Consider the following 25,871-nt stretch of genomic DNA (forward strand, 5'->3'; position numbering starts at 1 on the left):
GTCCAGCTGAGGTTTCTTCCTGTTCATGGCTCAAAGTAGCTCCAATTGGTTCTTTTTCAGCCCCCCAAAGGGGCTGAAACTGGCGCTCTCTCCTTGGGGAGGAGCTCCTGGAAGCGTTTCACCGAAGCGTGGAGACCTTGGCCACTTGCATGGCATGGCTCAGCTCCTCCTTACTCTGGCGTCCGGTAGGTACAGTGCAGGCCGGCTGAGCTGGGCATCTGCATCTTGTGTGCGCGGGCCAGGTTCCGTAGACGGTTCAGCTCGTTCTTGGCCACACGTTCTTTCTTGGCCTGAATCCTCTTGGCAAACTGGTCTTCCATGAGATCGGCGCTCCCAGGCACCTTGATCAGCCATTCCTTAGTGTCATCTTGGGCATGCTTGTAGCCCCAACAGCACTACCATTGGCCACTCACCTCGTCCCCACACAAGACTGGTCTTCTAAAAGCATCTAAATACTAAGGTGTGATGGTTTGTATACGCTTGGCCCAGGGAGTGACACTATTAGAAGGTGTGGCCCTGTTTGAGTAGATGTGTCACTGTGTGTGTGGGCTATAAGACCCTCACCCTAGCTGCTTGGAGGTCAGTCTCCTCATAGCAGTCTTTAGATGAAGATATATAACTCTCTCAGCAATCATGCTTCTACCATGCCTGCCTGGATGCTGTCATGGTCCCACCTTGATGATATTGGACTGAATCTCTGAACCTGCAAGCCAGCCCCAAATATATGTTGTTTTCATAAGAGTTGCCTTGGTCATGGTGTCTGTTCACAGCAGTAAAACCCTAAGACACAAGGGAACTTGCAGTTACTGAATTGGCTCTTATGGTCTTTGCAGTGAAGAGAATATAGGGGACTATAAACATACACTACAATCCATGTAGTAGTCAGTGTGTGTGTGTGCGTGCACACACACATGAACATGATGAGCAATGTTTTAATAAAATTCAGAGGTTTTCATCTCTTTTACATCTGTAATATCCCCCCTTCTCCAAGAATCCTGGTACTCACTGAAAACAGGGATGATTGAATGAGAATCTCACTTTGTTTTTCATTTGCACCAACCCCCAATACATCAGATCCATAATATAGGGTCAGAGTAAAAATACAAAAATAAAATACTTCCACCAAGCTTTGTGATGTTCATTTTGGTCTGATAATAAAACCCACTAGAGGTTATAAAAGCATCTGTATGTCGAGTCCATATGTCTGATGCCCCTGCAGTGCTTTGGATGCCTTTGAGGAATGGAGAACACCACGTACCTAGAACGCTTGAGGACTTGGGTTCATCCCCAGCACTGAAAATGCAATCCCTTGGAATAATTCTTGCCTTTGGTTAAGCCATAAACTGGAAAAACACTCAGGTTTAAACAATTTTATATTTAAAATGACTTATTTTGGAATAAGGAATGATATAACCATGGCCCCAAGCCATGATGACTTCCTGTTTTTGTTCTCGATGGTGTCATGACCATATGTGTTGAGGTGGATCTGAGGAGGAGGTACCACCTCGGTGGTGTCTTACTGAACAGCTGCAAAGAGCGACTTAGCTTCTGGGAGAAATGTCTTGAAGGCCTCAGCTCTGCTCCATGAAGAAGACATTTGTTCAGCCACCCACCATGCCATCCATCCTTGAATTTTAATGAGTTAGCCTTTAGGCTGCTAGACAGAAAACAAGCCAGGCATTCTGCATCAACCCTGTCAGCTTCACACACTGCCTCTGAGACTAGAAATGAACTGTTTTTTTATTGTCAAATACATGATAATTGGGCTCAAAGAGGAATTTGTCTGAACATGCAAATTACATTTGTAAATAGCAACACTTTGGACTCGAAATCCAGCCACTCACAAGACTGACCATACTGATCCTTCAGATTGGGTAGCCTTCTCTAGATCCTGCCCAAAGTTAAACTTTCAGCTGTGGGCTTCGCTTCCACTAAGTCTTTAAGTCCTATTGTAACTGATACTGAACTGTTAGTTTTTTAGGTATCTGAACCAGCGTGAAGTATACTATCTGTCCACAAACACTGTTGATTCAATATTCCTTTCGCTGCATCAACTGTAGTGTGTCATTTCATCTGTGTCTGCTCCCCAGACCCTAACCAGTCCCCTGAAAGGTGATAAGTTCTTCAAAGGCAAAATTCAACTTATTCCCTTGGAATAAAACAGCAGCCATGATGCTGGACCACATTGAATCTGGATTCTAACGGATGAGCACAAGATGCTGTTGAGGGTCCTACATGCACAAGAGCTGACATTTAAAGACAGGGTGCTTCATGCCATACACACCCTTTACCCTAATACTACAGTCAACACTTGCATGTATAGTTTATCATTTCACTTTGAAAGCTGTTCACTGTTTAGGCCAGCGGGAGATTAGTTGTCTGTTTGCTGTGAGGAGCACAATATCATGTCTACTAAAAGATTATACCCAGCAGCTCCCAGTTCAGTTTTTCTTGGATTCTTTGTCAAGGCAGGTTATCTTTTCTTAGAGCAAGTGGAAAAGCTTGTTCATGTGAACACAGGGTTTCCAGCCTTCAGCCTCCAGGAGGTCTTTGGGAGAAGACAGTAGTGAGCCTCTGGCCTGGCACATTCTTTTTAGGAGCTATCTCAGACTTCTTGAATCCACAAGTCCCCTCCTCACTTCAGATTGTCAGTACTCTCAGTGGTCCTTCATAGGACCGATATGACCGGACACTTGATAAGACTTCAGTTACATAGTACTCTTCAAGAATTGTTAAAAGACAGGAAGTGTGCTAGTTTGAATGACAAGGTCTCCCCCCTCCCCAGAGTGGCATTATTTGAAAGGATTATGACCTGTGGCCTTGTAGAAGTAGGTGTGGCATTGCTGGAAGTTTATCTTGTGAAGGGGTGGGGGTGGGGGTGGTTTTGAGGTTTCTGAAACTCAAGCCAGGTTAACAGTCTCTTTCTGTTGCTTGTTCATCAGATGTAGAACTCTCAACTACCTTCCTAGCACCATGGCTGCTTGGATGCTTCCCACCATGACAATAATGGACCAAACCTCTGAACCTGTTAGCTAGCCCCAATAAAATGTTTTCCTTTATAAAAGTTGCCATGGTCATGATGTCTCTTCACAGCAATAAAACCCTAAGAGTTTTCTGTGGTATCTAGTTTACCGCCAAACTCTTTTTTAAAAATGACATGTTCGCAAACCCATGCATACACAAGGCTTCATGGAGAACACCAAAACCATCAGACCTAGGCGCAAACCCCCACGGCACAGGTGTACCAGCATGCTGGCTCCTTTCAGCTTGAGAATGAGGGCACTTGCTTCTATCCAAGGCTACTTTCACCTCTGTCTTTGAATCTGCAATGCATCCCCCCTCTGGAGACTCTCTCCACAGCCTTCATCTCTGATGCTGCACCTCACATCCCAAACAGTTTCCGTCCTTTGGGTGGGTGCCTGTAGTTGCTATTTTCCTGTTCTTCCCTCTCATCCAGAGTTTTCAGAGACCATGGTGTGTGTGTTTATTGCACTTACCTGCCATTCCCCTGCTCCCCATCCCCTCTGTGCTCCTGTCGCTTCAGGTAGTCTTTTCCCAAGCTGTTCTGTTCTTGCTTAGACCATTTTCAACTTCCTTTCTACTTCCTTCAGTGGATACTGTTCAGTGCATAGCTTATATTAATTTTGGTCTCCCAGGTTTCTGTTGCTGGCTTTCTTTTAATTATTTCTCCTTTTCGTAAATAAAAGTTTTAATTTCCTACAAACAAACATAATTTCTCTTTCTCTGATCTCATCAAATATTTTTAAATGCTACTCAATATGACAAGCACAGAGCTTCACAGCACCTGGATGTACCATGGATGTTTCAGACACCTGACATCATCTCAGCCCTTGCTCCAGTACAGGACATGCTTCTGGACTCCGTCTGAGTTGATACACTGTCCAGTCATTTAAGCTGGAAGTAGGGTTTTCATTGCCTGACCTTTGCCTTTGTTGCACACATTTAATAATAAACTCTGGCTAATTTTATTTGTTGTTTTCTCTTGTTGCTTTGAATTTTTTCATTTTTGGGTATATGTGCATACAGACCTACTTGTCTGTAGTGTATCACATGTATGCAGTACCCGTGGAGGCCAGAGAGAGGTGTGGGATTCCCTGGAACTAGAGTCACAGGCAATTGTAAGCGACCTGATGTTGGTGAATATAAGAATATCTAAAACACCCGTGGCCGTGACATGTTAATGTAATGGCCATGGCATGGTTGTGGTTTTACAAATGTGTACAGGTGATGTTGAAAACCTGAGCACCCTGTCCTAGTTCTACGTGCAGCAGGCCTGGTGTCTGCAATACTGAAGAATGCAGACGATAGGCCAGGGAATAGACAGTTCTCTCTCTCTCTCTCTCTCTCTCTCTCTCTCTCTCTCTCTCTCTCTCTCTCTCTCTCAACACCTAGAACAGATAGACAGGTTTAACTCCCACTGTCTGTGTTGCCAGGAATTGGCAAGGAAAGACTCATGTTCTGAAATGAACTGGATTTCTTCCTCATTTAGGCAATCACTAATAGACTAGTGAATGTTCTTCTTAAACACACCATTGTCTTCATCCTCAGCTGCCTTGATTTCTAATATTTCTTTAATATCAGTTGCAGACATTCATTCGTTCAGCAAACATACACATGCAACTGCGTTTATTCCTCATGGCATGCCATGGAACCCCAATTATCAATCATATAACTCCTGTCCTGTCTCTTCTGACCTGGGAAGATGGAAGCTACAGCTGTCTCCTGAGTCCTCAGGCCTAGCACACTCAGCACCTGGCCATTTCTTTTTACTTCTAAAGTTTCTTTTTAAAATTGTTTTTACATTTAAGTGTGTGTGTGTGTGTGTGTGTGTGTGTAAAATATGTTTGAGAATACATGACATAGTTCATGTATGGAGATCAAGAAACAACGAAGGAAGAGAGTTTTCTTCTTCCACTGTGTGGGTCCCAGGGGTTAAAGTCAATTCCTGAGGGTTGGTTGCAAGCACCTTCTTTCACTTAGCAATCTCCATGGCCCCTGGCCAACTTTTGAATGTATAAACCAACACCAACAATCTGTGTGGCTTTGCAACAAGAATGTCCTTCAGCAGGAGACTGGGTTGGGCCTCATACCAGATGAGCTTCCAGAGAAAAACTTTCTTACCTGGAGTGAGGTAAGGATGGGAGGAAGAGGCACAGAAGAACAAAGGAGGAGGTTTTTAGGTTTAGAGACCCAAAGGGTCAAAGTAAGAATGGATGATGTCATCCTCAAAAACTTGGAGAACTTTTATTAAATTTAGACGTGTGTGTGTGTGTGTGTGTGTGTGTGTGTGTTCTCAACACACATATGGACAGCGCTGGGCTTAGCACTGGATAAAGTGCCTCCTAGATATTTACATTTATACCCGTAGACCTGCACTGCATTCAGTGTAGATCAGAGAAGCTTCTTTTTAAGCAGTGGACAGCAGTCAGTGGAGCATGCTGAGAGTAAGAGACCCAGAGCTCGGCCCTGAAAGGAACATCTCTATCCCATGGGAACTCTCCATCACTATCAAGGCTCAGGGAACATCATAGAAGAGGAGGTAGGAAAAAATGTAAGAGCCGGAGGGTGGAGATGAATGTCGGGAGCTATCTTCTGGACATGCTGTGGCTACTGCAACCCTGACCTTACAGCAGTTGTGGTTACCTACACAGGACTCACACAAGACCAAGCCCCATCCCCACCCTCCCAAATCCCAGCGTACATGGAGTCGATGATCTCCAGGCCCCACCATTCACTGAGGAGCTGCTAGCAGTTGACTGTTGCTAGGGAAGGGAGAATCATCCTCTTCTGAGGGTGTTCTCGCTGGTAGGAGTCCCATGCTACAGTGGATCGCCCCTCACCCATGCACATATGAGCAACACTGGACTTAGTGAATTATTAGGGAAACTAAAAGATGTAAGTTGGGGGGGGGCATTGAAGAGGATATAGGAGGTGGTAGAGGGTGAAAATTCAGTCGATATGATCATATTTTATTGTGTACATGTATGAAATTCTCAAAAATAAAGAATAAAATGTTAAAAAGAAATAATCATTGTATTAGGGAAAAAAATAAAATGGGGCACAAGCCGGTGGAAGCTGGACAGGCTGAATGAAGGCTGGGGGGCACCACGATGACGAGTGAATAAATGAGCAGTGGGGGTGGGGGAAGGGCAGAAGAGTACAGCAGAGCATACGCTGTGGGAGGAGACTGAACTGGTCCTCGATGTCACTGAGAGCCATGCGTGGGTCAGTGGTCCTGATGTGGCCAGGGGCCGGGCTAATGTCTGTGGCCTTTATACTACCTAACTCCATGCAGATCTCCTTAGTCTATGCTTCACCCTAAAGCCGTGTTGGTATCCCTGGGCTGGGCTGCCATCTGAGGCAGCCGTGCTGTCCATGGTCCCATCTGTGTGGTACTGCATGGTACTGCATCTGGGGTCTTTGTTGATGTCTGTGGTTAGGCGTGTGTTACTACCTGATGTCATGCAGATATCTGTGGGCTGTGGTGCCACCTGAAGCCGTGTTGATGTCTGTGGGCTGCGCTGCTTCTGGGGGCCATGCCAATCTGAGTAGCCTCTGCCACCACCTGAAACCATGTTGATATCTGGGCTCAGGCTGCTACTGAGGGCCGCGTCTGGGTCTGTGGTTCTACTACAGCCAGAGTCTGTGTTGAGGTCTGTGGAGCATGTTAACAACTGAAGGCCATGTGGATGTCCATGGTCTATGCTGGAACTTGAAGCCATGTGGATGTCCTTGGGTCGTATTGCAGCTGGAGGCCATATTGATGTGAGCGGCCTGCGCAGCCTCTGGGGGCCGTACCAGTCTGAGTACCCTCTGTGGCCACGTGAAACCATGTTTATATCTGGGATTATGCTGCTACTGAGGACCACATCTGGATCTGTGGTCCTACTGTAGTCAGAGTCTGTCATGTCTGTGGAGCATGGTAACAACTGAAGGCCATGTGGATATCCTGAAATCATGCTGATGTTCCTGGGTCGTGCTGCAGCTGGGAGCCATATTGATGCAAAAGGCCTACCCTGCCTCTGGGGACCATACCAATCTGAGTAGTCTGTGCTGTCACCTGAAGACATGTAATCTCTGCCTGTGCTGCTACTGGGGGCCATGTCTGGTTCTGTGTTCCCAGATTCTGTGTTGATGTCTGGGGGGGATGGTAACAACTGAAGGCCATGTGGATGTCCATGGTCTGTGCTGCCACCAGAAGCCTCAGGTTGTGGTACAGCTTGGGGCAATATTGATGTGAGTGGCCTGATCGGCTGCCCCCTGAGGCCTTGATGTCCGTTGTCTGGGCTGCCTCTGAGATCCTTGTCTGGGTCGGAGCTCTTCCTGCCGGCTGTGTTCGCCACCAGATACCATGAGGAACCCCATGGTCCATGCTCCAGCTGACTGTAAAGAGCAAGGAAGCTACTTTGGCAGTGATATTGACGACTGCAGACTCACAACTCAAAAAGAGGGGCATGGAAGGCCTCGGTGACAACCTCTACTCCCTTCCCATACCCATCCCGCAAAAAGTAATAGCCTAAAAAGGAAGACATCAAAGAGGACTCCTAAAAATTGTGATAAGGATGCTGAAGAGGCAAGTGTGCAGGTGAAGGGCTCGATTTTCTTTAGGCGGTGGGGCACTAAGTTTGACCAATAAGTACACGGAAAACACAAATTGGACTTGCTTGTTGTTGTTGTCATTGTTGTTGTTGTTGGGTGGGGAACATCATAAGGGGTGGGTGGCAGACACAGAAGGAGTGGGGAGTGAGTATGATCGGGATGTACGATATAAAATTCCCAAAGAATCAATAAGAATGTTATTTTGAAAAAAAAGAGGAAAAAAAGGCAGAATTTTGCTACTTTCTGCTTCTGGAATTCTCCTCAATGCCCCAGACATTGACAACTTTAAAAATAGAAAGCTGTCAAAATTTATGGATGTTTTGAGAAAAATAACTCCACGAAACAAGCACACATTTATCTACGAATACATTTTTAAATAGTGGCTGTCATTAAGTCTGCTAGCTTAACAACTGATTTTGACAGGATTTCTTAAGAATAACAGGCACTTTTCTACATGGCACCCAGCTAATGCTAAATAAAGGAACACCATACACCTGTCTGAAGAAACAGAAAGCCTTCCTTACTCACGCCTGAGAGTGTTTCCTTGGCACTGAAGATCCTGGTTTTAGCTGGAAATTTTCTTCAATTTAGGAGTCCCAGTGATTATAATTCTGACTATTGCTGTTTTCCCATACTATAATTAATTATTTTTGCCAAGCAAAATATTTGTACATGTACTTAAAATGGTGCTTTTCATCATTTCTTTTACAAAGGAACTTAAATATGGCGTGCATCTAAGTAGCACTAAAACACATCCCTTCTTTCTCTGCTACCTTTTCAGCATTCTTCCCTTCAAAGCTACCTTAAGCCTTTTGTCTACAGCATCCCACTCTGCCTGCCCTGTCGACACTGATGCTTCTCTGGGCCCTGGACTGCCAAGTTTCTGCCTCTTTTATTGGCCTCTGAGGAAACCCTTCATCTGCCATGTTTCTTGGTACCTTGTCTCCCAATGGGTCCTTGTATTTCCTTGTATTTCTCTCTTTGACTAGATAGCATTCTCCCCTTCACTTCCTGAAGGCTAATGCTCAATGGTAACTTTTAGTTTGACAGGTTTGGAGATGCCACTTTCTGTCTCCTCTCGTGATCACTGGCTGAACATGGAATTCTACACTGCACATCATTCTCTACTTCTAGGGATCATACTGTAGCAGATGAGGTGGGTGACACAGTGCTCTATCAGCTCCCAGTCCCATCTCCTGGAGAGATCTGCTTTCCTCTGGATGCTTCCTTCACTCTCCTCAAGCTCAGGACAGTTCTCAATGACAGTTGAGCACAGTTTGTTAGTCACATTTAATGAATGGTTTCGATATGGAAATCATCCACTCCCTTAAAGGACATTTTCTTGAATTACTGTTTTTCTCTTTTGTACTTCTCCTGGCCTCTTTCTGGACCTATTATTCATTAAGTATTAGAAAATTTAATTTTTATATGTTTTCTTTATTTGTTTTTTGTCTGTTAAGAGTTTTTTGCATACTTTTTGGGGACATCAAGTCAGCCACATAGTGTGGATTTTTATGCTATAGATAATCTTTATACTGATTGCTTTCATCAATAAGGATTTTAAAATATCTTTTATATATTCTTTAAACAATTTCCTACATGCACACAATGTATTTTTATCCCATTCTCTTCATCTTCCCCTTCTGACTTCTGTAATACCTCAATGAATCTCCTTCTGATCCATTTTCATATCCTCCTGTTAAAATGTTGACTTATCTTGTTGGCTGGCTCTTGTATGGGTAACCATAGTTGTAGTAAGTTCAGAAGTTCAACAGCTATATCATGTCCAGAAGATAGCAGTTCACAGAACCTCTCCCCATCTTCCTACTCTTAAATTCTTTCTGCTCCCTCTTTATTAAAATTCCCTGAACCTTGTGGAAGAGTTGACGCAGGTGTTCTCTGCAGGGCTGGGGACATTTAACAGTCACTCATTCCCAGCCCCTTTGACCAGCTGTGAGTTGCTGTGTTAACTGCTGCCCACTACAGAAAGGAGTTATCCGGCCAAGGTTGACAGGAGCATTAATCTGGGGGTAATCATATTTAGAAGGCAGTTGGGCAACATGTTCATTTAGCAACAGATGTAGGTTTACCCACCCCAAGGCCTATCTCCTCCAGAACCTTGTTCTTTTAGCTAGGTTTACAGTGCCAGGTACAAAATCCTTCCTATGGAATGGGCCTCAAATCCAGTGAGAAAGTAGCTGGTTGCTTCTTTCACTTCTCATCACTTTGGCACACCTTCAGTGTGCCAGGCCAGTGTAATAGGATACAGCAATCACTGCTGTGTGCACTGATGACTTTTCTCTTTTATGGCCAGTATGATACTTTCTAACGTTGCTAGCCAGAGGGCAGGAAGCTCTGAGGTCAGTCTCAGCTTGATTTTTCTATGTCTTGCAATGAAAACGTATTGTGTCTATAGCAGTCTATTTAATAATGGTGAACGAAGAAGAGCAACGGCAAGCACCTGTATTGTTTGGGGAGCTTTGGTGGCCACTGTACCACAATGAGGACTTTAATAGATGCATTTGATTTATTTCAAAGCATTTCTTTAACTGAGAAGAACCTGTAAATCAAGTGCCTGATTTTCTAATTGTAGTTTCAGTTTATCCGTTGTCCTGGAGACCCATTCGCTGGTTTCCTCTTATGTTCTCAAGAGTGTGTTGGGTGATAAATTTATGATTACATCACTCATTGAGTCCTTGATGTATCCCAGTGTCCTAAGTGCTGCATGTGTAACAATGCTGTCTATACCATAAACCTGCATAGGAGATCCTGTCACCATCACTTTAAAGACTAGGAAAGTAAGGACATACTTAAATAACCTGTCTCAAGTGTCACAGCCACTAGGCAGTATATACCAAGAACTGGATTAAATGTAAGGGAACTGGGCTGGTAAGATGGCTCAGCGGTTAAGAGCACTGACTGCTCTTCTAGAGGTCATGAGTTCAAATCCCAGCAACCACATGGTGGCTCACAACCATCTGCAATGAGATCTGATGCCCTCATATGGGTGTCTGAAGACAGCGACAGTGTACTTACATATAATAAATAAATAAATCTTAAAAAAAAAATGTAAGGGAACTAATGGAATATCAAAATACTTATGTGCCTCACAGTCTCACAGGAGGCATAACAACATGAAACAAAGCTGAGTCCATCTTTAACAGTGGAGCTAAAGAGAGAGGGCTGAAGGGATTGCTACAGGATTTACAAAGGATAGATCATGTTAAAGTTGCCTTTTGAAGCATGAGTTAGGGACTTCCAGAGGCCTGGAGGTACTCCCCACTGTGTTCATACATTACTTCCCACGTGGCCTTCTCCTACTGGATTAAGCCTTCATGATTGTATTCCATTTTCATTTCCTGTTACTATGATGGCAGGGGCCATGCTTGGACTCAACTTTGGTTTCTTAATACCTGTTACACAGAATATGCTCACTGGAGAAAGTGTGGGTGAATTCCTCATCACAGGACTAAATTGAAGACATGTGGGAGGTGTTTTCGGAGATAGTTTGAAGGAAATTGTAGGCAGGTCAAAGAGCCTTTATTAAGAAGTACAAACATAGAAGACTATAGTAGGGTTGAAGAGGAAGGCCCACAGAGACAATGTCAGATGGTGGAGATGGTGTCTGGGGGCCCAGTGTCTTGTGTGGAGCAGCTCTCTGACTGGGTGACAGGGATGGATAAAAGTTTGATTGGTCAGTGAGTTGACCAATTGATTCTCAGTACAGGTATACGGACAATGAAGTGGGATAGGAGTTAAAATCATTGGTTCAATAGGGTTATTTGAGATGACCAGCTGGCTGCTTTCTAACTCTGAAGATTGGACTTGAATATGAACATTTCATGTTTGCTGTTGATTGTTCAGGTAATGAAGACCACATTATGGAAAAAGTAAATTTTATCGATTAGTTAGTACTCTCTGCTTTTTATTTGAAAGAAAGATACATCCTGAAAGAATTGTTTTGGATTCAGAATAGAAAGAACTACAGGAACACTGTCCTTTTCCAAACTTCGCTTCTAAATTCATGGAGCTTTAGAGAACCCACTGCTTTTCAGATGACTCATGCTCAACTAACAACACACAGTAATGCCTGTCACCAAAATAAGTGAGTGTATTCCAGAGAGCTACAAGAATTATCCCTCAAGAAATAATGAATTTTCTACAGTAAATTTAAGTTTTCACTTAAGAACCTTACTATAGTCTGAATCTCAGTGTGTGTGTGTATGTGTGTGTGTGTGTATGTGTGTGTGTGAGAGAGAGAGAGAGAGAGAGAGAGAGAGAGAGAGAGAGAGAGAGAGGGAAGAAGGGAGAGGGAGAGGGAGAGGGAGAAGCTAAGGTGGAAAGAGTAAGGAGAGGAAGAGGAGGAGAGGAAGAGGAGAAGAAAGAGGAGGAGCTAGGGAGGAGAGGAGCAGAGACAAGGGAACATGGAAGCAGACGTTCGCCTGTCTCTAGCAGTCAAAGGTAGTTGATATATCTAGGTTGGGTATTGGGTTACATCTCTGATTGTGTGGGCATCTTGTTATTGAGCATTACCAAACATACAAAGCCTTTGAATAATCTAAGCACTAGAGTCTCATTTTCTACCGGGCCCACATGAATAGTGGGGTGGTCTGGGCTCAGCCCAGCCTTGTGGAGACAGCGTGGAATATTGGCAGAGCCATCTCCCACGTTGGCATCTCATGGGTGGCAGGGCCGGTGTTTCTGGCTGGCTGTTTCTAGCTGCAATGTGTGCATGGCCTCTGGCTGCTTCCAGCTGCAGAGCACTTGGCTTCAGGCCGAGGCATATGGCGGCCTGAGCTAAGCAGACGCCTCCACAAAGATAGTCAGCCTGTCCAGCAGCCTTCATTTAAGTATCTAACTCAACAGAGGGAGAGGGAGGGGGAGAGGGAGAGGAAGGGGGGAAGGAGAAGGAGAGGGAATCTCTCTCTCTCATTGGGCTAGCTTGCCCATTAGACTAAGCTATCTAGAGGGAGGGGGAGAGGGAGCGGGAGAGGGAGAGGGAGAGGGGAGGGAGAGTCTCTCTCTCATTGGGCTAGTTTGCCCATTAGGCTAAGCTAGCTAGCAGGCCAGGAAGCCTCAGTGATCCACCTGTCTTTCCTTTAGTGCTACTGGGATTGCAAGTATATGCCACCATGCCTGGCTTTCAACAGTCCATGTTTTGAAGGCTTGACAGAATCTTTAGGCCCACAGCTCCTTGTGTCTCTCTATGCTGTCTAGTGCCATAAGATAGTAGTGTTCATCTGTCCTCTCCTCTTCTCCTCACAACCTCTCTCCTCTCACCCACTCAGGGTGGTATACTGGGTCATCATCAAAAGCAACAGACTCAAGCAAACATGGGCTGAAACCTTTGAAACTATAAGCCAAAGCAAAACTCCTCCTTTTAAAGTTGTTTTTCTTGGGCATTTTGCCACACTAATAGGAAGCTGACTAATGCAAACCTCTTATTTGAAAGATTCTTGTTAAAAGTTTGTTCTCAAAGGAAAACAAGAGAAAGAAGGTATTTCTAGTTAGCCTTCCCTTATATTTTAAATGTATACAGGGTAGGATCTGTACTGCTACAGGATTTGCTTGCCTCTTACAACACAGAACCCTGCCAATTAATTGTTTACCAGAAGTCTCTGATGACCTCTCTAATTGGAACATGAACTGTTCTGCTGTGTCACATCCTATGCCATTTATTCTTGTTGACGTTAGAAGTGCTGTGTATATATGCTGGAAACACCTAGCTGTAAGCAGAGGAGACTGTATGAAGATGAGTGAACCATCCAATGGCCTAGCTAGGGAAATCTGGGCTACGTAAAGCAGGGATGTGCTTACTTTAATTTAGAAGAAAAAAGTAAAGAGTTGACTTCACATGGTATGACTGTGCTGTCCATCCACACCCAGAATGTTTACATCTGACGGGCAAGAGAAACTAGAGAGTAAAAAGCCTGATGGCAACTCTTAGATTCCAAGTACCTGGCACACATAGGGCCACCATTTCAGATCCGCTGAAATGCATCTTCACTGTTCTGTACAACATGATTGTACAAACCATTGATTTATCACGGCTCTCCATTCTCAAGAAAAAGAGGCAGCATCTGTGGATGCTACATTATTTACACGACAGTCTGACTTCAAGTAAGCTAACATCTTAAAAGTATGCCTACACATGGATGGATGGAATCCTGCAATGTTCTCTGTTGAATAGTTCGTCTCAGAAGCAGAGTGGATGCCAATGGGCAAACATTATTCAGTGCTAGGAACACTAACTCAGATCATCCTGCTACTGTGCTACTTTTTCTGCGGTCACAGATAATCCAGATGTTTGTCTGTTGTTGTTTTCCTTGCTTCTGTTTACTGATGTTGCATGCTGAAGAATCCTCTTAGATTCTTCACTCCCTGCCATCACCCTGTCTTCTCAAGGGACCCAATGTAAGGCTTTCTTGCCTGCTTCACGTTTTTCATTGAATCTGGCCCCTTGTGTGAGAAACCCAGCTCGAAAGGCTTCATCCCTTCTCTCCCCATCTAGTCTTGTGGCTCTTAGTTCTGGCTGGTTATCATAGGCAGAGAGGGAGATCTATTTAAAACACCCAAATCCCAGTCTAGATCAATGGAAACCGTCAGCTTAGTCTGAAAGATTAGCTTGATGATTCAGTTTCTTCACTAGCATCCTTCTGGTAACATTAACATCACTCTATGAACTTACGGCATGTATGTACTTAGCAGTAATTTTGGAGACATTGTCTCCCCTCTTCATTTGTCTGTACAGTCTATTTTCTCTAAAAGCTCAACTGAGTCCCAGCTCTCTATATCTAGAAGCTCTCTAATTTAGAAGAAAAAGTAAAGCGCTAACTTCACACGGCATGACTGTGCTCACTGTCCATCCACGCCCAGAATGCTTACATCTGACTGGCAAGAGAAACTAGAGAGTAAAAAGGCTGTACATCAGGCTTAGCTTATTTCGGCTTATCTGAAGACCCATGATAGGTCTGTACAAATGAGATGTCTCCTAGCCGATCTTGTCACAACTCTTCCTGTCACCTACCATCCATTCTCCACACAGCATTCCAACTTTCTAAGACTGACCTTAGCAAAGGGACATGGATCGTGTTCCTTTGGACTTAAACCCTCCCAGTGAGCTCTCTTTGTTCCTAGATTAAAATCCATACTCTCCAAACAGGTTCACAAGTTTCCAGCAAGTCTAATCCCTTGTCTTCCCACTCTCCCAGGACTTTCTGTGACCCAGACATAGATCCTAGTTTGATGTGTTTTTTTCTGCCTGGCTCAAGTAGCTTCTGGTGCCAGGATGAACTCAGACTCACCTTTTCAATATCACCTCGATGACAAACTAAATTCACAATTGTCCATACACTTATGAATGAGAGGAGATAAGTAACGAGACAAGTGTATTGAAAAGTATACTTGAGCTGGGCAGTGGGGGTACACGCCTTTAATCCCAGCACTTGGGAGGCAGAGGCAGGTGGATTTCTGAGTTCAAGGCCAGCCTGGTCTATAGAGGGAGTTCCAGGACAGCCAGGGCTATACAGAGAAACCCTGTCTCGAAAAACTGAAGAAAAAACAAACATGCTTGGATTAACCAACATGAACTTTATCAAAAGGATTATCAGTTTGCTTCCTTCAAGCCTTAGCCAGGTTCACAAAACCAGAAGAAGCAGAATGAGATACAATGGTTTTTTAGAGAGCCTATCCTCTAGCCCAAACAGCCCTCAAACTATGTAGCCAAGAGTGAACTCGACCACCTGATCCTCCCTCTACTTCTTAGATGCTGATATTTCAGCATGCCTGACCCCGGGATGGTAACTTCCCCCCTTCCCTAACCTACTTGGCTTCTTTAAAAACAGTGTCTTGCTAGTCAGCCTTTGTTGACTTGGTACTTGATAGCCCAGGCTGATCTTAAACTAGTATGGCCTGGGATGGGGGAGATGGCTCAGTGGTTAAGAACACTGGCTTCTCTTCAAAATGACCCAGGTTCAATTCCCAGCACCTAGGTAACAGATCACAATTTTCAGTTACTCCTGTTCCATATCAGATGAAGGATTCTGGCCTCATCAGGTACCAGGCATGCACATGGTGTACAGATAAACATGCAAAAAAAACACACACACACACAAATATATATATATATATTAAAAAGTAGGGTTTAAAAATCATTTTAAGAAAACTAAAATGTACGTTAGTTTCCCAGTACTTCACATATACACATACACCAAAAAAGGCATGAATGTTGCATATTTTTTTTAAAAAAGCCATATAGTTGTATAGTTGTATATAGTTGTGTGCGTCAAGCCTGACTTGTTTGCTATTGTAAAGCAGCCAGACTTTCAACTGGAGAAGCACTGAATTTGAGTGCTGCTGCTGTCTGAGAAGAACAGAGCATGGAAACTGGTTGGGAGACTGAATACTACCTAGCCCAGAAAAGAGAGGTCCTCAATCAGTAAAAAACCACGGGAGTTGGACATCTCTGTACCACTGGAGTGTAGTACCCTAGCCATACTATTTTGACAACTCATGAATCAGGCAGAAAGATTTCTAAGCAGAACAAGTGTTTAGAATCACAAGACATAAACATCCTCCTAGGCGCCTGTGTCTGACTTGTTAGAATTAGGACATCTACTGGAGGCCATAGAAGAATCTAGAAACTACCAACACTTAATGAAATTTCACCTTCTCTAACTATAATTTTCTGGTTATGATCCTACTTATTTGCATTTGTTATGGTTTGAAATGAATGGGTCCCTAATACCCAAATGTTAAAGGTTTGGTCCCAGTCTGTGGGGTGGCAGAACTTCTAAGGGGTTGGGAGTATATATCGCTCAGTGATATAAAGTGTGGTCAAAGGTTAAGCTCCTGAACTTGGTCTCTAGGATTCCTAAAAGGGGGGAAAAGGAGGGAGGAGAAGAGAGGGAAGAGGAAGAAAGTGAAGAAGAGGTGGGGAGAAGAAGGAAGAGAAAATAAATAATACTTAGAATCTTGTGAGAAGTCTGGTCATTGAGGATATGCCCAACTGAACCTTGGGACCCTAGTTCTTTGTTGAATCTCTCATGGGGTAAATGGCTTTGCTCTAGTACGAGATTTTTACCATGATGTACAGCTTGGCCTAAAGGCAGCAAAGCTAACTGATCATGTACTAGAACCTTCAAAGCTTAGAGCCAGAATGAGTCTTTTCTCTCAGTAAGTTGATTATCTCTCAGGAGTTTGTCACAGAAAGAGAGAACTAAGTCAGTGTTCACATAGGCAAACTGATTTTGGTATTTTCCTTCTTAAATGTTTGCTCAGAGTCCAAACAATTCACAGTCCCCTAAGTACAAGGGTTTTTCATAGACATTTTGCATCCTTATGACTTTGTATAATGCATAGAATGGTCCCTAGAAATAAAGGTAACCTTTTCTCTCTAGGGAAAATGTTCACAGCTTCGGTGTTTCTCAGATACTTTCCAAGAAGGTATTTACATATAAAGAGTAGCACATTCATGCTTTTACCATCAACAGTTGTTAAAGGTGTCCTTAATTTCCAATAGCCTCTCTCTGGTGCTTTTCTTTGCTGAGAAAAAGCTGATAGAGTATTTACAGTCGATGTAAGAAATGCTCTTCAAACAAAAGGGATGGAATCTTTCAGGCAGAATGGATGCCTTTCATGCAATGCAGTGTAACTCTTTCTATGTGGCTGTTCATAGGAGCAGTGGCTGTCACTAACAAGTCACAGATGTTGTCCAGGGAGATCTTCTGGACAGTACCTGACAAGCTTTTAAAAATATTTGCTTGATTCTGTTTTATGCATGTGAGTGTTTTGCCTGCATGTATGTATGTGTGCCATGTGTGTACCCGGTGCCCATGGATTTCAGAAGAGTTCATCAAATCTTCTGGAACTGGAGTTATAGATGGTTATGAGTCACAATGCAGGTACTGGGGACCAAACCCAGGTCCTCTACAAGAGCAGGAGGTCTTTGTAACTACTGAGGCATCTTTTTAGCTCCCAAGTGGCTTGAGGTCTCTTCCTATGTCATTTATTTTACGTTAGGAGAAGAGACCAAATCCAATACTTTTGTACACACTAATAACTGTATCTTTCAGGAATGAAAACTGGAGAAAAGCAGCAGCCGCTGCCCCACCCCCATCTCCTACACTAATATGCCTTTAGTCTTGTCTGACCTTCTCCTCCAGGCATCTGGATTATGTTCCATCTACACAAGAGCCCAGTATTTTCTCTTCTTGGTAATTTAACACACCCAGAGCTACACATGTTTAATTTTTGTTAGCGGCTACCTTAAGACAACATGAATTCGAGCCATTATGTGACTTCAGTAAGATTATGTTTATTAACCAAGACTACCTATTATTGGGGTTTCTAGGCCAACAGCATGAAATGAAATGAGATCTTTTTTACTAATGTGTGTGTGTGTTAAAATACATCATACATATGTATATATAGTTTCTCCACAGAAAGCTTACTTACAAAGTTGAAACTAATCTGTTCATCAGTGTCCACCCTTCCCAGCTGCTGCTCCAGTCTCCCCCACTCCAGTCTAGCACTGTCTTTACCATGTTCTTTTGCTCTGTCTCTTTCCCTAATTAGACTGGCAGAATGTAAAATTTATTGTGATCCTTAGAAATGAAAATTTGTGATTTCTACCTCCCACACAAAGCTATATGAAGCAATAAAAATAAAATGATAGTGTGTTTTTCAAAACGAGAAAAGAAGCTATCCCTAACTTAGGAAGGAAACCCATTAACTAAGGTGAAATACCTTTACATGTACTTACCAAGGGTTTTGATAACGGTGGGTTATTTTTTCCATCGCTCGAAGACTTAGTTCGCCATGCTGAAAAAGGAGCAGAGCTAAAGGTCAGGCTCGTTCCTTAGTGAATAGGGATCCTCGGGTTTAAAGACTAAGCATCTATATTCCTCCTCAGAAAGAGAGTCAGGGTTGAAAATGAAGTAGGGATGCTAAATTCAGCTAAAAGAAAATCAGAGGAGATGGTTGCTTCCTAAACTGGTAGCTGCTGCTTTCTGAACTAAGAGGAAGGAGTCACCATGAACTCCACTCCCTCTGGGTGACTGGAGAGGGGCTACAGATAGGCTTCAGGGATTGTATGGTCTAGCCTGGAATCCCTGGGTGCCCCCACATCTTTCTGAGTCTGGAAGGAGGCAGCACTGTGGACTATCAGCCATCATTTAGGCAGGCAGTTGAGGGCTCTTCAGAGGCAACAAATGTGACCGCAAAGTAGAAAAGAGCTGGTGTTAGATGCCTGTATCAGATCTGAAAACTCTGATAGCTGAGAAACTATTTGGTAGCTAAATATCAGTTTCACATTTGAAAAAAAAAAACAGCACAGGATCCCTCACAGTGCTGTGTAATGATACATTACTCCTGAATGAACGATCCCGAAGTGTCACCTTCTTTCTCCTCATCTTTTTAAATAAGCCAGGAAACAAAGGTGTCACGTTCATATTCCAAAGGGATTGAGTTTACAATCATTTCTCAGTTTGCCGTACTACAATTGAAAAACTACAACATGAAATATCAAAAAGCATCCCACTTTTGCTTAGGAATGCATTTTAAACATTTATGTTGATACGAGGTACCAGATTCATAACAATTCAAAAACAGCAATATCGGTGAAAGTGCAGCAGCAACCAGCAACCCGGGATGCTCTCACCCTTTGCTCCTGCTCGTCCCCTAGCTTTGGCTTAGAATGACTTTGCAGGCTGCCTGCCTAATTGTTGTATGTGCTCTGTTTTCTTATGCTACCTGTCTGCTCAGGTGACCTAAAATGGCAGCCTTGACCCTCACACAGAAAACATGTGTACAAAGATAGGATCATGTAAGAGTTCACCCAGCAGTCAACAGAAAACATCTAAGTAGTAATCTACAAACCGTAGAAAAGGTCATGGCATCAGTTGATTCCTGGCATAAAATTAAGTCCCTGAAAACTGAATTTGCCTATTAATTCATAAATCATCTTATCCCCATCTTTGGGCAAATATACTCGGACTTGGATGATCTTCTTTGATCTCTTGCTACTCCATGCTTAACAACAAAAACATGATTATCCTTAGGAAAAACTAAAAATATCTTTTTTCCATGTCTCTTAGAGCTCCATGTGTTAATGTTAAAATGTTATCTGAAATAAGCTTGCCCTTTTGTATTTTAATTTATTAACAAAATATACCATGATTTATTTGAGCAGTGATACTCACTGAAGCATTAAACCTAATAAAGTCCGAGTCAAATAAACATTTATATTGGTACATTATTCATTATAAGGAAAATATTGATCAATAGATTAGTTCAGCTAGGGAAGTAGCTCAGGGGTAGAGTACCTGCCTAGTAAACACAAGGTCCTGTATTTCATCCCAGGACTACAAATAAATAAACAAGAATCTAAAATGTCTATACAGTCTACCAAGAAATAATATTTTAAAAAAATTAGTGAAATTTTTATATATCTTCTAACAGTTTCAATTACTAAATATAATTATAGGTTCAAATTAGACATTTACTATGAAGCCATGTTTAAATAAGTCTAGGTACTACCCAAAATGAAATGCCTGCTAATTATATCTAGCAACAGGGAGCTGGACACATTTTCTGAATGAATAAAATCTGCTAAAATTGGATTAAATTGATTGCATGCATCTGGGGCTAGCGCTATTGGCCAGCCATTGCTTACAGCTTCCTATTTTTCCTCAGCCTACCTCTAGAATAGCCCTGTCATACTCAGGTGATCTTTGGGATTGTTTAGAGGAATTCTTGCTTTATTATGATATTTCATAATGCTTTTGAGAAGGTATCTGATTTAGCTTTCCTTACTGGAAAGGACCATGTTATCCATTTCTGTAACTATGGGGTTTTTCATCAGTAAAACAGACACAATGCAATGTATTTCAAGAATGTGTACACACTAAGGTTTTCTTTTCCAGCCTCCTTCCTTGCTAACACTGGGCTCTCAGTACCAAACAGTGAAGTGGAAAGGGCCCCTCTGGCTACCCTTTGTTATGCTAATGGATTTGTTCTCTTCTTGCTTCAATTTGCAAAATATCATGGTTAACCTCTTAGGTGCCATTCTTCCCACAGCCAGTGATAAGCAACCGCATTGTTGTGACTGGGCCACTAAAATGCATAATGTTGCCTATTTTAGACTGGAATTATTGAATCAAGAAAGGCAGAAAGGTCTTTGCAAGACTGGGGCATCTGAAGTATTCATTTTATATTCAGAGCAAGGGTTGAAACAAAACAATTGTTTCTGAAAAATGCCAGTTTTTAAGGCTTGTAGTCTGTGATGCATTTTTACCATGAGAGAGAGAGAGAGAGAGAGAGAGAGAGAGAGAGAGAGAGAGAGAGAGAGATATTGACTCACATTTCATTTTATGCTGTTACAGATAAGCTTGCAGTCTGACATGAATGTTTTTGTCATTGTTGTTTGATTGCAATGTTTTAAATAATTTGAACTAATAAATCAACATTAAGTAAGCAGTAAATGCTGGATTTTTGTGAGTCTGTTAACTATGGAACCAGAATCACTGCTTTCTGTTGTGTATTCACAAGATACCAACTCTATTGTGGTTTTTACCGAGCTTATAACACTAGACAGTTTTAAAGTATAGGCAGAGAGAAACATTAATGCCACTAGATGCCATTTGTTAATTCCTGCTGCAAGAAATACTAGGCCAGCATGATGCACACCTACCTCTTAATCCAGAGAACAGTGCTCCGAGGGTTTGCTATTCAACTGTGGTAGGCAGAGTTTCAATAGTCCCCAGAATTCTCATTTTCTAGTAAACATATCTTTTTCCCAGATATTCTATCAAATACTGATCCAGGGCATCGCTGGTGAGGGATTTTTAAATATAATCAAGACTCTAAAAATCCATTGAATTTAAGAAAAGATTTGCCCAATGTGGTAGGCTTGTAATGCCAGTTACTTGGGAGGCTGAGGCAGGAGAATCATAATTTCTACTTCTGCCTAGGCTTGCAGAGTGTCTAGGCCAGTCTAAACAACTCAGTGAGACCCTGGCCCCAAACATAAAGTTGAAAACAGACTGGAATGGAGCTGTGTTAAGGAACACTTGCCGAACATCTATAGGTTTAATCTCTTTACTATACACACACATACACACACACACTACAGAGAGAGAGAGACAGAGACAGAGAGAGACAGAGAGAGAAGAGAGAGTGCCTCAGTTAGCCTAACCTAATCAGAGCTCATACAAGACCCTCAACTCCTTGACAAAGGGGCTGTAAAGTTGAGGGGCATGAGACCTGAGAAAGATTGTTTTAATAGCTTTGAAGGTTAAACGAGTCGTGTGGTTAGGAGTTTGGGCCTTCTCTAGCTGAGGATGGCTCCTGGCTAACACATACCCCTATAACCACAAGGAAGTAAGAGTTGGCCACAACCATATGAACTTGAAAGAGATACCAAAGATGATAGTGATACCAAAGTTCACTGTCAGCTCTGGGAGACCTGAGCAGCAAATCAGCCATGACATCCTCAGACTTCAGACCTATAGCTCTGTGAGCAGATACATAGTACTCCATTGCATTTCAGAATTTGTGATTATTTGCTAAGGAGCAGTAGAAAACCAATATAATCTCCATTTTAGAAGTGGTAAAAATCAAGGTGCTATAAAAATATTAGTGAACACAGATCCCAGAAAAGGGAGAAGATAAAAGTCCCCTAACTGTATCCATTTAGCAGAATAAAATAGTAGCCTATGACCTGTCTAGACACAGCATCTTGATCTCAGTAAGAGTACCACACACGAGTTTCATCTTACGTAGCAGGCCTTAAATCTAGTTTTAAACAGTGGTTGCTTACTCTCATAGTATTGCTGCCACTATTGCACCAGCAGTACATCTTGCCAGGTCGGTTGTCATTATAGCTCGCAGGGTTTACGTTGGATAAGACTGATGAGTACCTTATTCTTCCAGAAGCACCCATAGCATCTTCCAGCACTGAGAAAGCTAGCCAGTAGGGATGAACCTTCCAGGTTAGTACCAGCTTGTTTTCTTCATGTTCTATGACTCGACTATGTGTTCTTTTTAGTGATAGGATCTTATTGTTAAGTTCCAGAGGGTAACCAAAAACAGCAGTAGCCTATAATGTTTTGAGGTCGATGGGACCCCTCCTAATAAACAATCCCCAAAGAGGTAAACTATCCCTGGTATGGGCTTTATATTTAGCAGCCTTTGGTGTCTTGGTGGGGTACTGATCTCCTCCTCCTATTATGGAGTACCTCCGTTTAAACCCATATATACCCCAGCACTAGGGGGGCAGAGTCACGGGAATCTCTGAGTTTGAGGCCAGCCTGCATATTTTAGGAATCTTTTATACTATTAGACTTCCATATGACTTTTTCAAAGGTCTTTAATGTAAGTAATCATTCCCCATACTTCCTCTTCTACCTTGTGTTCCTAGTCATGACTCAACTTAATTCTTCTGCCTAATGACTCCCCATTCCCCTTTCATACCACCTGCATTCTTCCTTCTTCCTTCTTCCCTCCCTCCCTCCCTCCCTCCCTCCCTCCCTTCTTCCCTTCTTTCTTTCTTTCTTTCTTTCTTTTCTTCCCTCCTTTCTTTTTCAAGACAGGGTTTTGCTGTGAAGCCCTGGCTGTCCTGGAACTCATTTGTCTGTACACAAGGCTGGTCTCAAGCTCAGAGATCTGTCCGCCTCTGCTTCCTGAGTGCTGAGATTAAAGGCGTACTCCAACTCTGCCTGGCTCTTTTTTTTTTTAATTTAACATAACAGTTTCATTGATTCTCAGAGAGTTTCACAGTATGCATCCCAACCAGTCATACTAATTTCCCTGTTCTTGCCCACCTCACCCCCTTGTGTTCTCTTTCCCAAAAAAAGTAATAATACAAATAAGAACTTCAGCCGGGTGGTGGTGGCGCACGCCTTTAATCCCAGCACTTGGGAGGCAGAGGCAGGCAGATTTCTGAGTTTGAGGCCAGCCTGGTCTACAGAGTGAGTTCCAGGACAGCCAAGGCTACACAGAGAAACCCTGTCTCGAAAAACCAAAAAAAAAAAAAAAAAGAAAAAGAAAGATAAGAACTACAAAAAGGTCTAGTTTGTGTTATCCATATACTCACTGGAGCATGATCAGTGGTCTGCCCCTTAAACACATCTGAGTACTTTGCATCCCCAACCGGAGTCCATCCACTGTGGAGAGCCACACTTCAGCATCCCTATAACACTTAAGAGTACTGTTCAGTGGCTTCCTGTTTAGGCTGTTAGTTTTGGAGGAGGGAGTACTTGGGATAGGAGTAGAGCTGTCACAGAAGTTTTCCATGTCCCTCTCTGTCAACTGTGCATCTGTAGTCATCTATATCACAGCAAAATCAGCCTCCTTGCTCTTCACAGACAGCAGGAACATGGCATACAGGCCTCCAGATGGTTTCTGGTGACAGCTCAGACCTCTATCATGGCTCCCAGGTGCATTGGGACCAGAGTCCCAGACAAGCCCCTTGGTGGCAGCACAGGTCCAGACATTACCATCCAGTGGTAGTGCAGGCCACTTAGATCAGTATGGCCCTTAGCAGCAGCTTAGCCCAGGGACATCAACATGGCATCAGGCTGCAGTACAGACCACAGACATCCACATGGCCTTTAATGGTAACATGGGCCATGGACATTAACTGAGATCCCAGCTGTAGTAGGACCATAGACCTGGTCATGGCCTTTGGCAGCAGCAGGGGCCCATTACTATGGCCTCATATGACACCATTTGTATTCTTTGTAAGCCACATTCAGTTTTTTGTTGTTAGTTTGTTTTATTTTGTAAACAAAATCTTGTATAATCTATGCTTGCTTTGAACTTCTGAAACTCCCATCTCCATCTTCCAAATGATGTCATCTTAGGCATGTACTGACATGCTTAGTCATACGTCATACATTAAAGCCATAAACATAAGATTGATTCAAAAGTTGTATGTTTCTGTCATTTCTTCCTTGTGCTCTTCCAGGGAGACAAATGGCTTCCTAATACATTCTGTCCTTCAAAATACACTAAGACTTTCTTTCAGAGAAAGACCAGACCCATCTTTGCTGGAGTGGTTCTGAGTGGTTAAATGGGTAACTGGCCTTCTGACATCAACCCTATAGCCTAGCCCCCTTGGTGATTCCCATCAGAGCCTGAATCTAAGGAGATTTTACTCCTTAGATCTCCATGTGCAACCACTGCAATCTAACCAAGTGCCTTGTTTGCGATTGTATTCACTCTTGGATTTGTCTAATGCGTTTGCTCCTGCTGTGGATTCTGAAACTAAAAGGTGAGTTTCCTTATTTAATTGTCCAATTAGCTCTACTTCTATTGGTAAACTTTCCCTCATTGTGAAAAGTACTTTTCAAGTTAAGGTGTGTGTGTGTGGGGGGGGGGGTAACACAGTTTTCAAGCAGTTGTATTGAACTTGCTGGGAATAGAATGATTACTAATCTAATGCAACTTAATTTTTTTCTGCATGAATAACAAAGGCTGTGCAAGAGAACAAAAGCAATTTCAGCTTTTACGTCTCATCATTTCAGCATCTACCCCATGCTAAGCACCAGGATGGAGAACTGAGTGGTACTGATACTGTCAGTAGACAGTCAAAAAGTCAAAGCCAAATAAGCCACTGAAAGCCCTGCAGGGGCTCAGGACCACAGTGCCAGGCAAGAACCACTTTATAAACTGCCAACAACGGTTAAACCTAAGATCCACAAGAGAAAGATCCTTTCCACAATTTTTGAGCAAAATTTGAAGCAAGCTTAAATTAAATACTGGCCAAGATGATGGACTCTAGCCAAGACCATTTCAGGATTCCCAGGAAAAGGTGATGAGGTACATTTTGCAGAGACAGACAGGCACACCCATAAGGCCTCCATATTTCACATCAGGTCTAATCAGGGCAAGCATATATCCTGAAGTACTTCCTGCCAGGGTACCCTCTCACCTATATGTGATCAAGCACACCAGGTGCAATTTGGTCACAGAAACTTGTTTAGGGGCATGAAAACATGAAAAAAAAAAAGTCTCCAGCATTTCAGAAAGTATCTGTTCTTGCTCAAGTTACAGGTTAAAGTGTTTTTGTTTCATGGATCTCTTAGGGACAGTAACTAAAACTTAACTTTGGCTTAATAATACCACAAAGCAAAACTCCCCTCCGCCCACCTTGAATTCTTCTCTACTTGAGGGAGGTCCTGAAGCATTCATTTTGCAGTACTCTGTGTGTGTGTGTGTGTGTGTGTGTGTGTGTGTGTGTGTGTGTGTGT

General features: G+C 42.9%; 1 protein-coding gene across 1 annotated transcript in view; it reads right to left on the reverse strand.

The window, feature by feature from the left end:
- The window catches only part of CUNH4orf45 (chromosome unknown C4orf45 homolog), a 109,207-nt gene that overhangs the window by 23,856 nt on the left and 59,480 nt on the right, over window positions 1–25,871 (reverse strand). Inside the window, exon 3 of the mRNA XM_028754918.1 lies at window positions 18,383–18,441. Within this exon, the coding sequence (XP_028610751.1) occupies window positions 18,383–18,441 (59 nt within the window). The remainder of the gene's footprint in view (window positions 1–18,382; window positions 18,442–25,871) is intronic.

Source organism: Grammomys surdaster, unplaced genomic scaffold (assembly GCF_004785775.1).
Source record: "Grammomys surdaster isolate TR1022 unplaced genomic scaffold, NIH_TR_1.0 126039, whole genome shotgun sequence".
Taxonomy (NCBI): Eukaryota; Metazoa; Chordata; class Mammalia; order Rodentia; family Muridae; genus Grammomys; species Grammomys surdaster.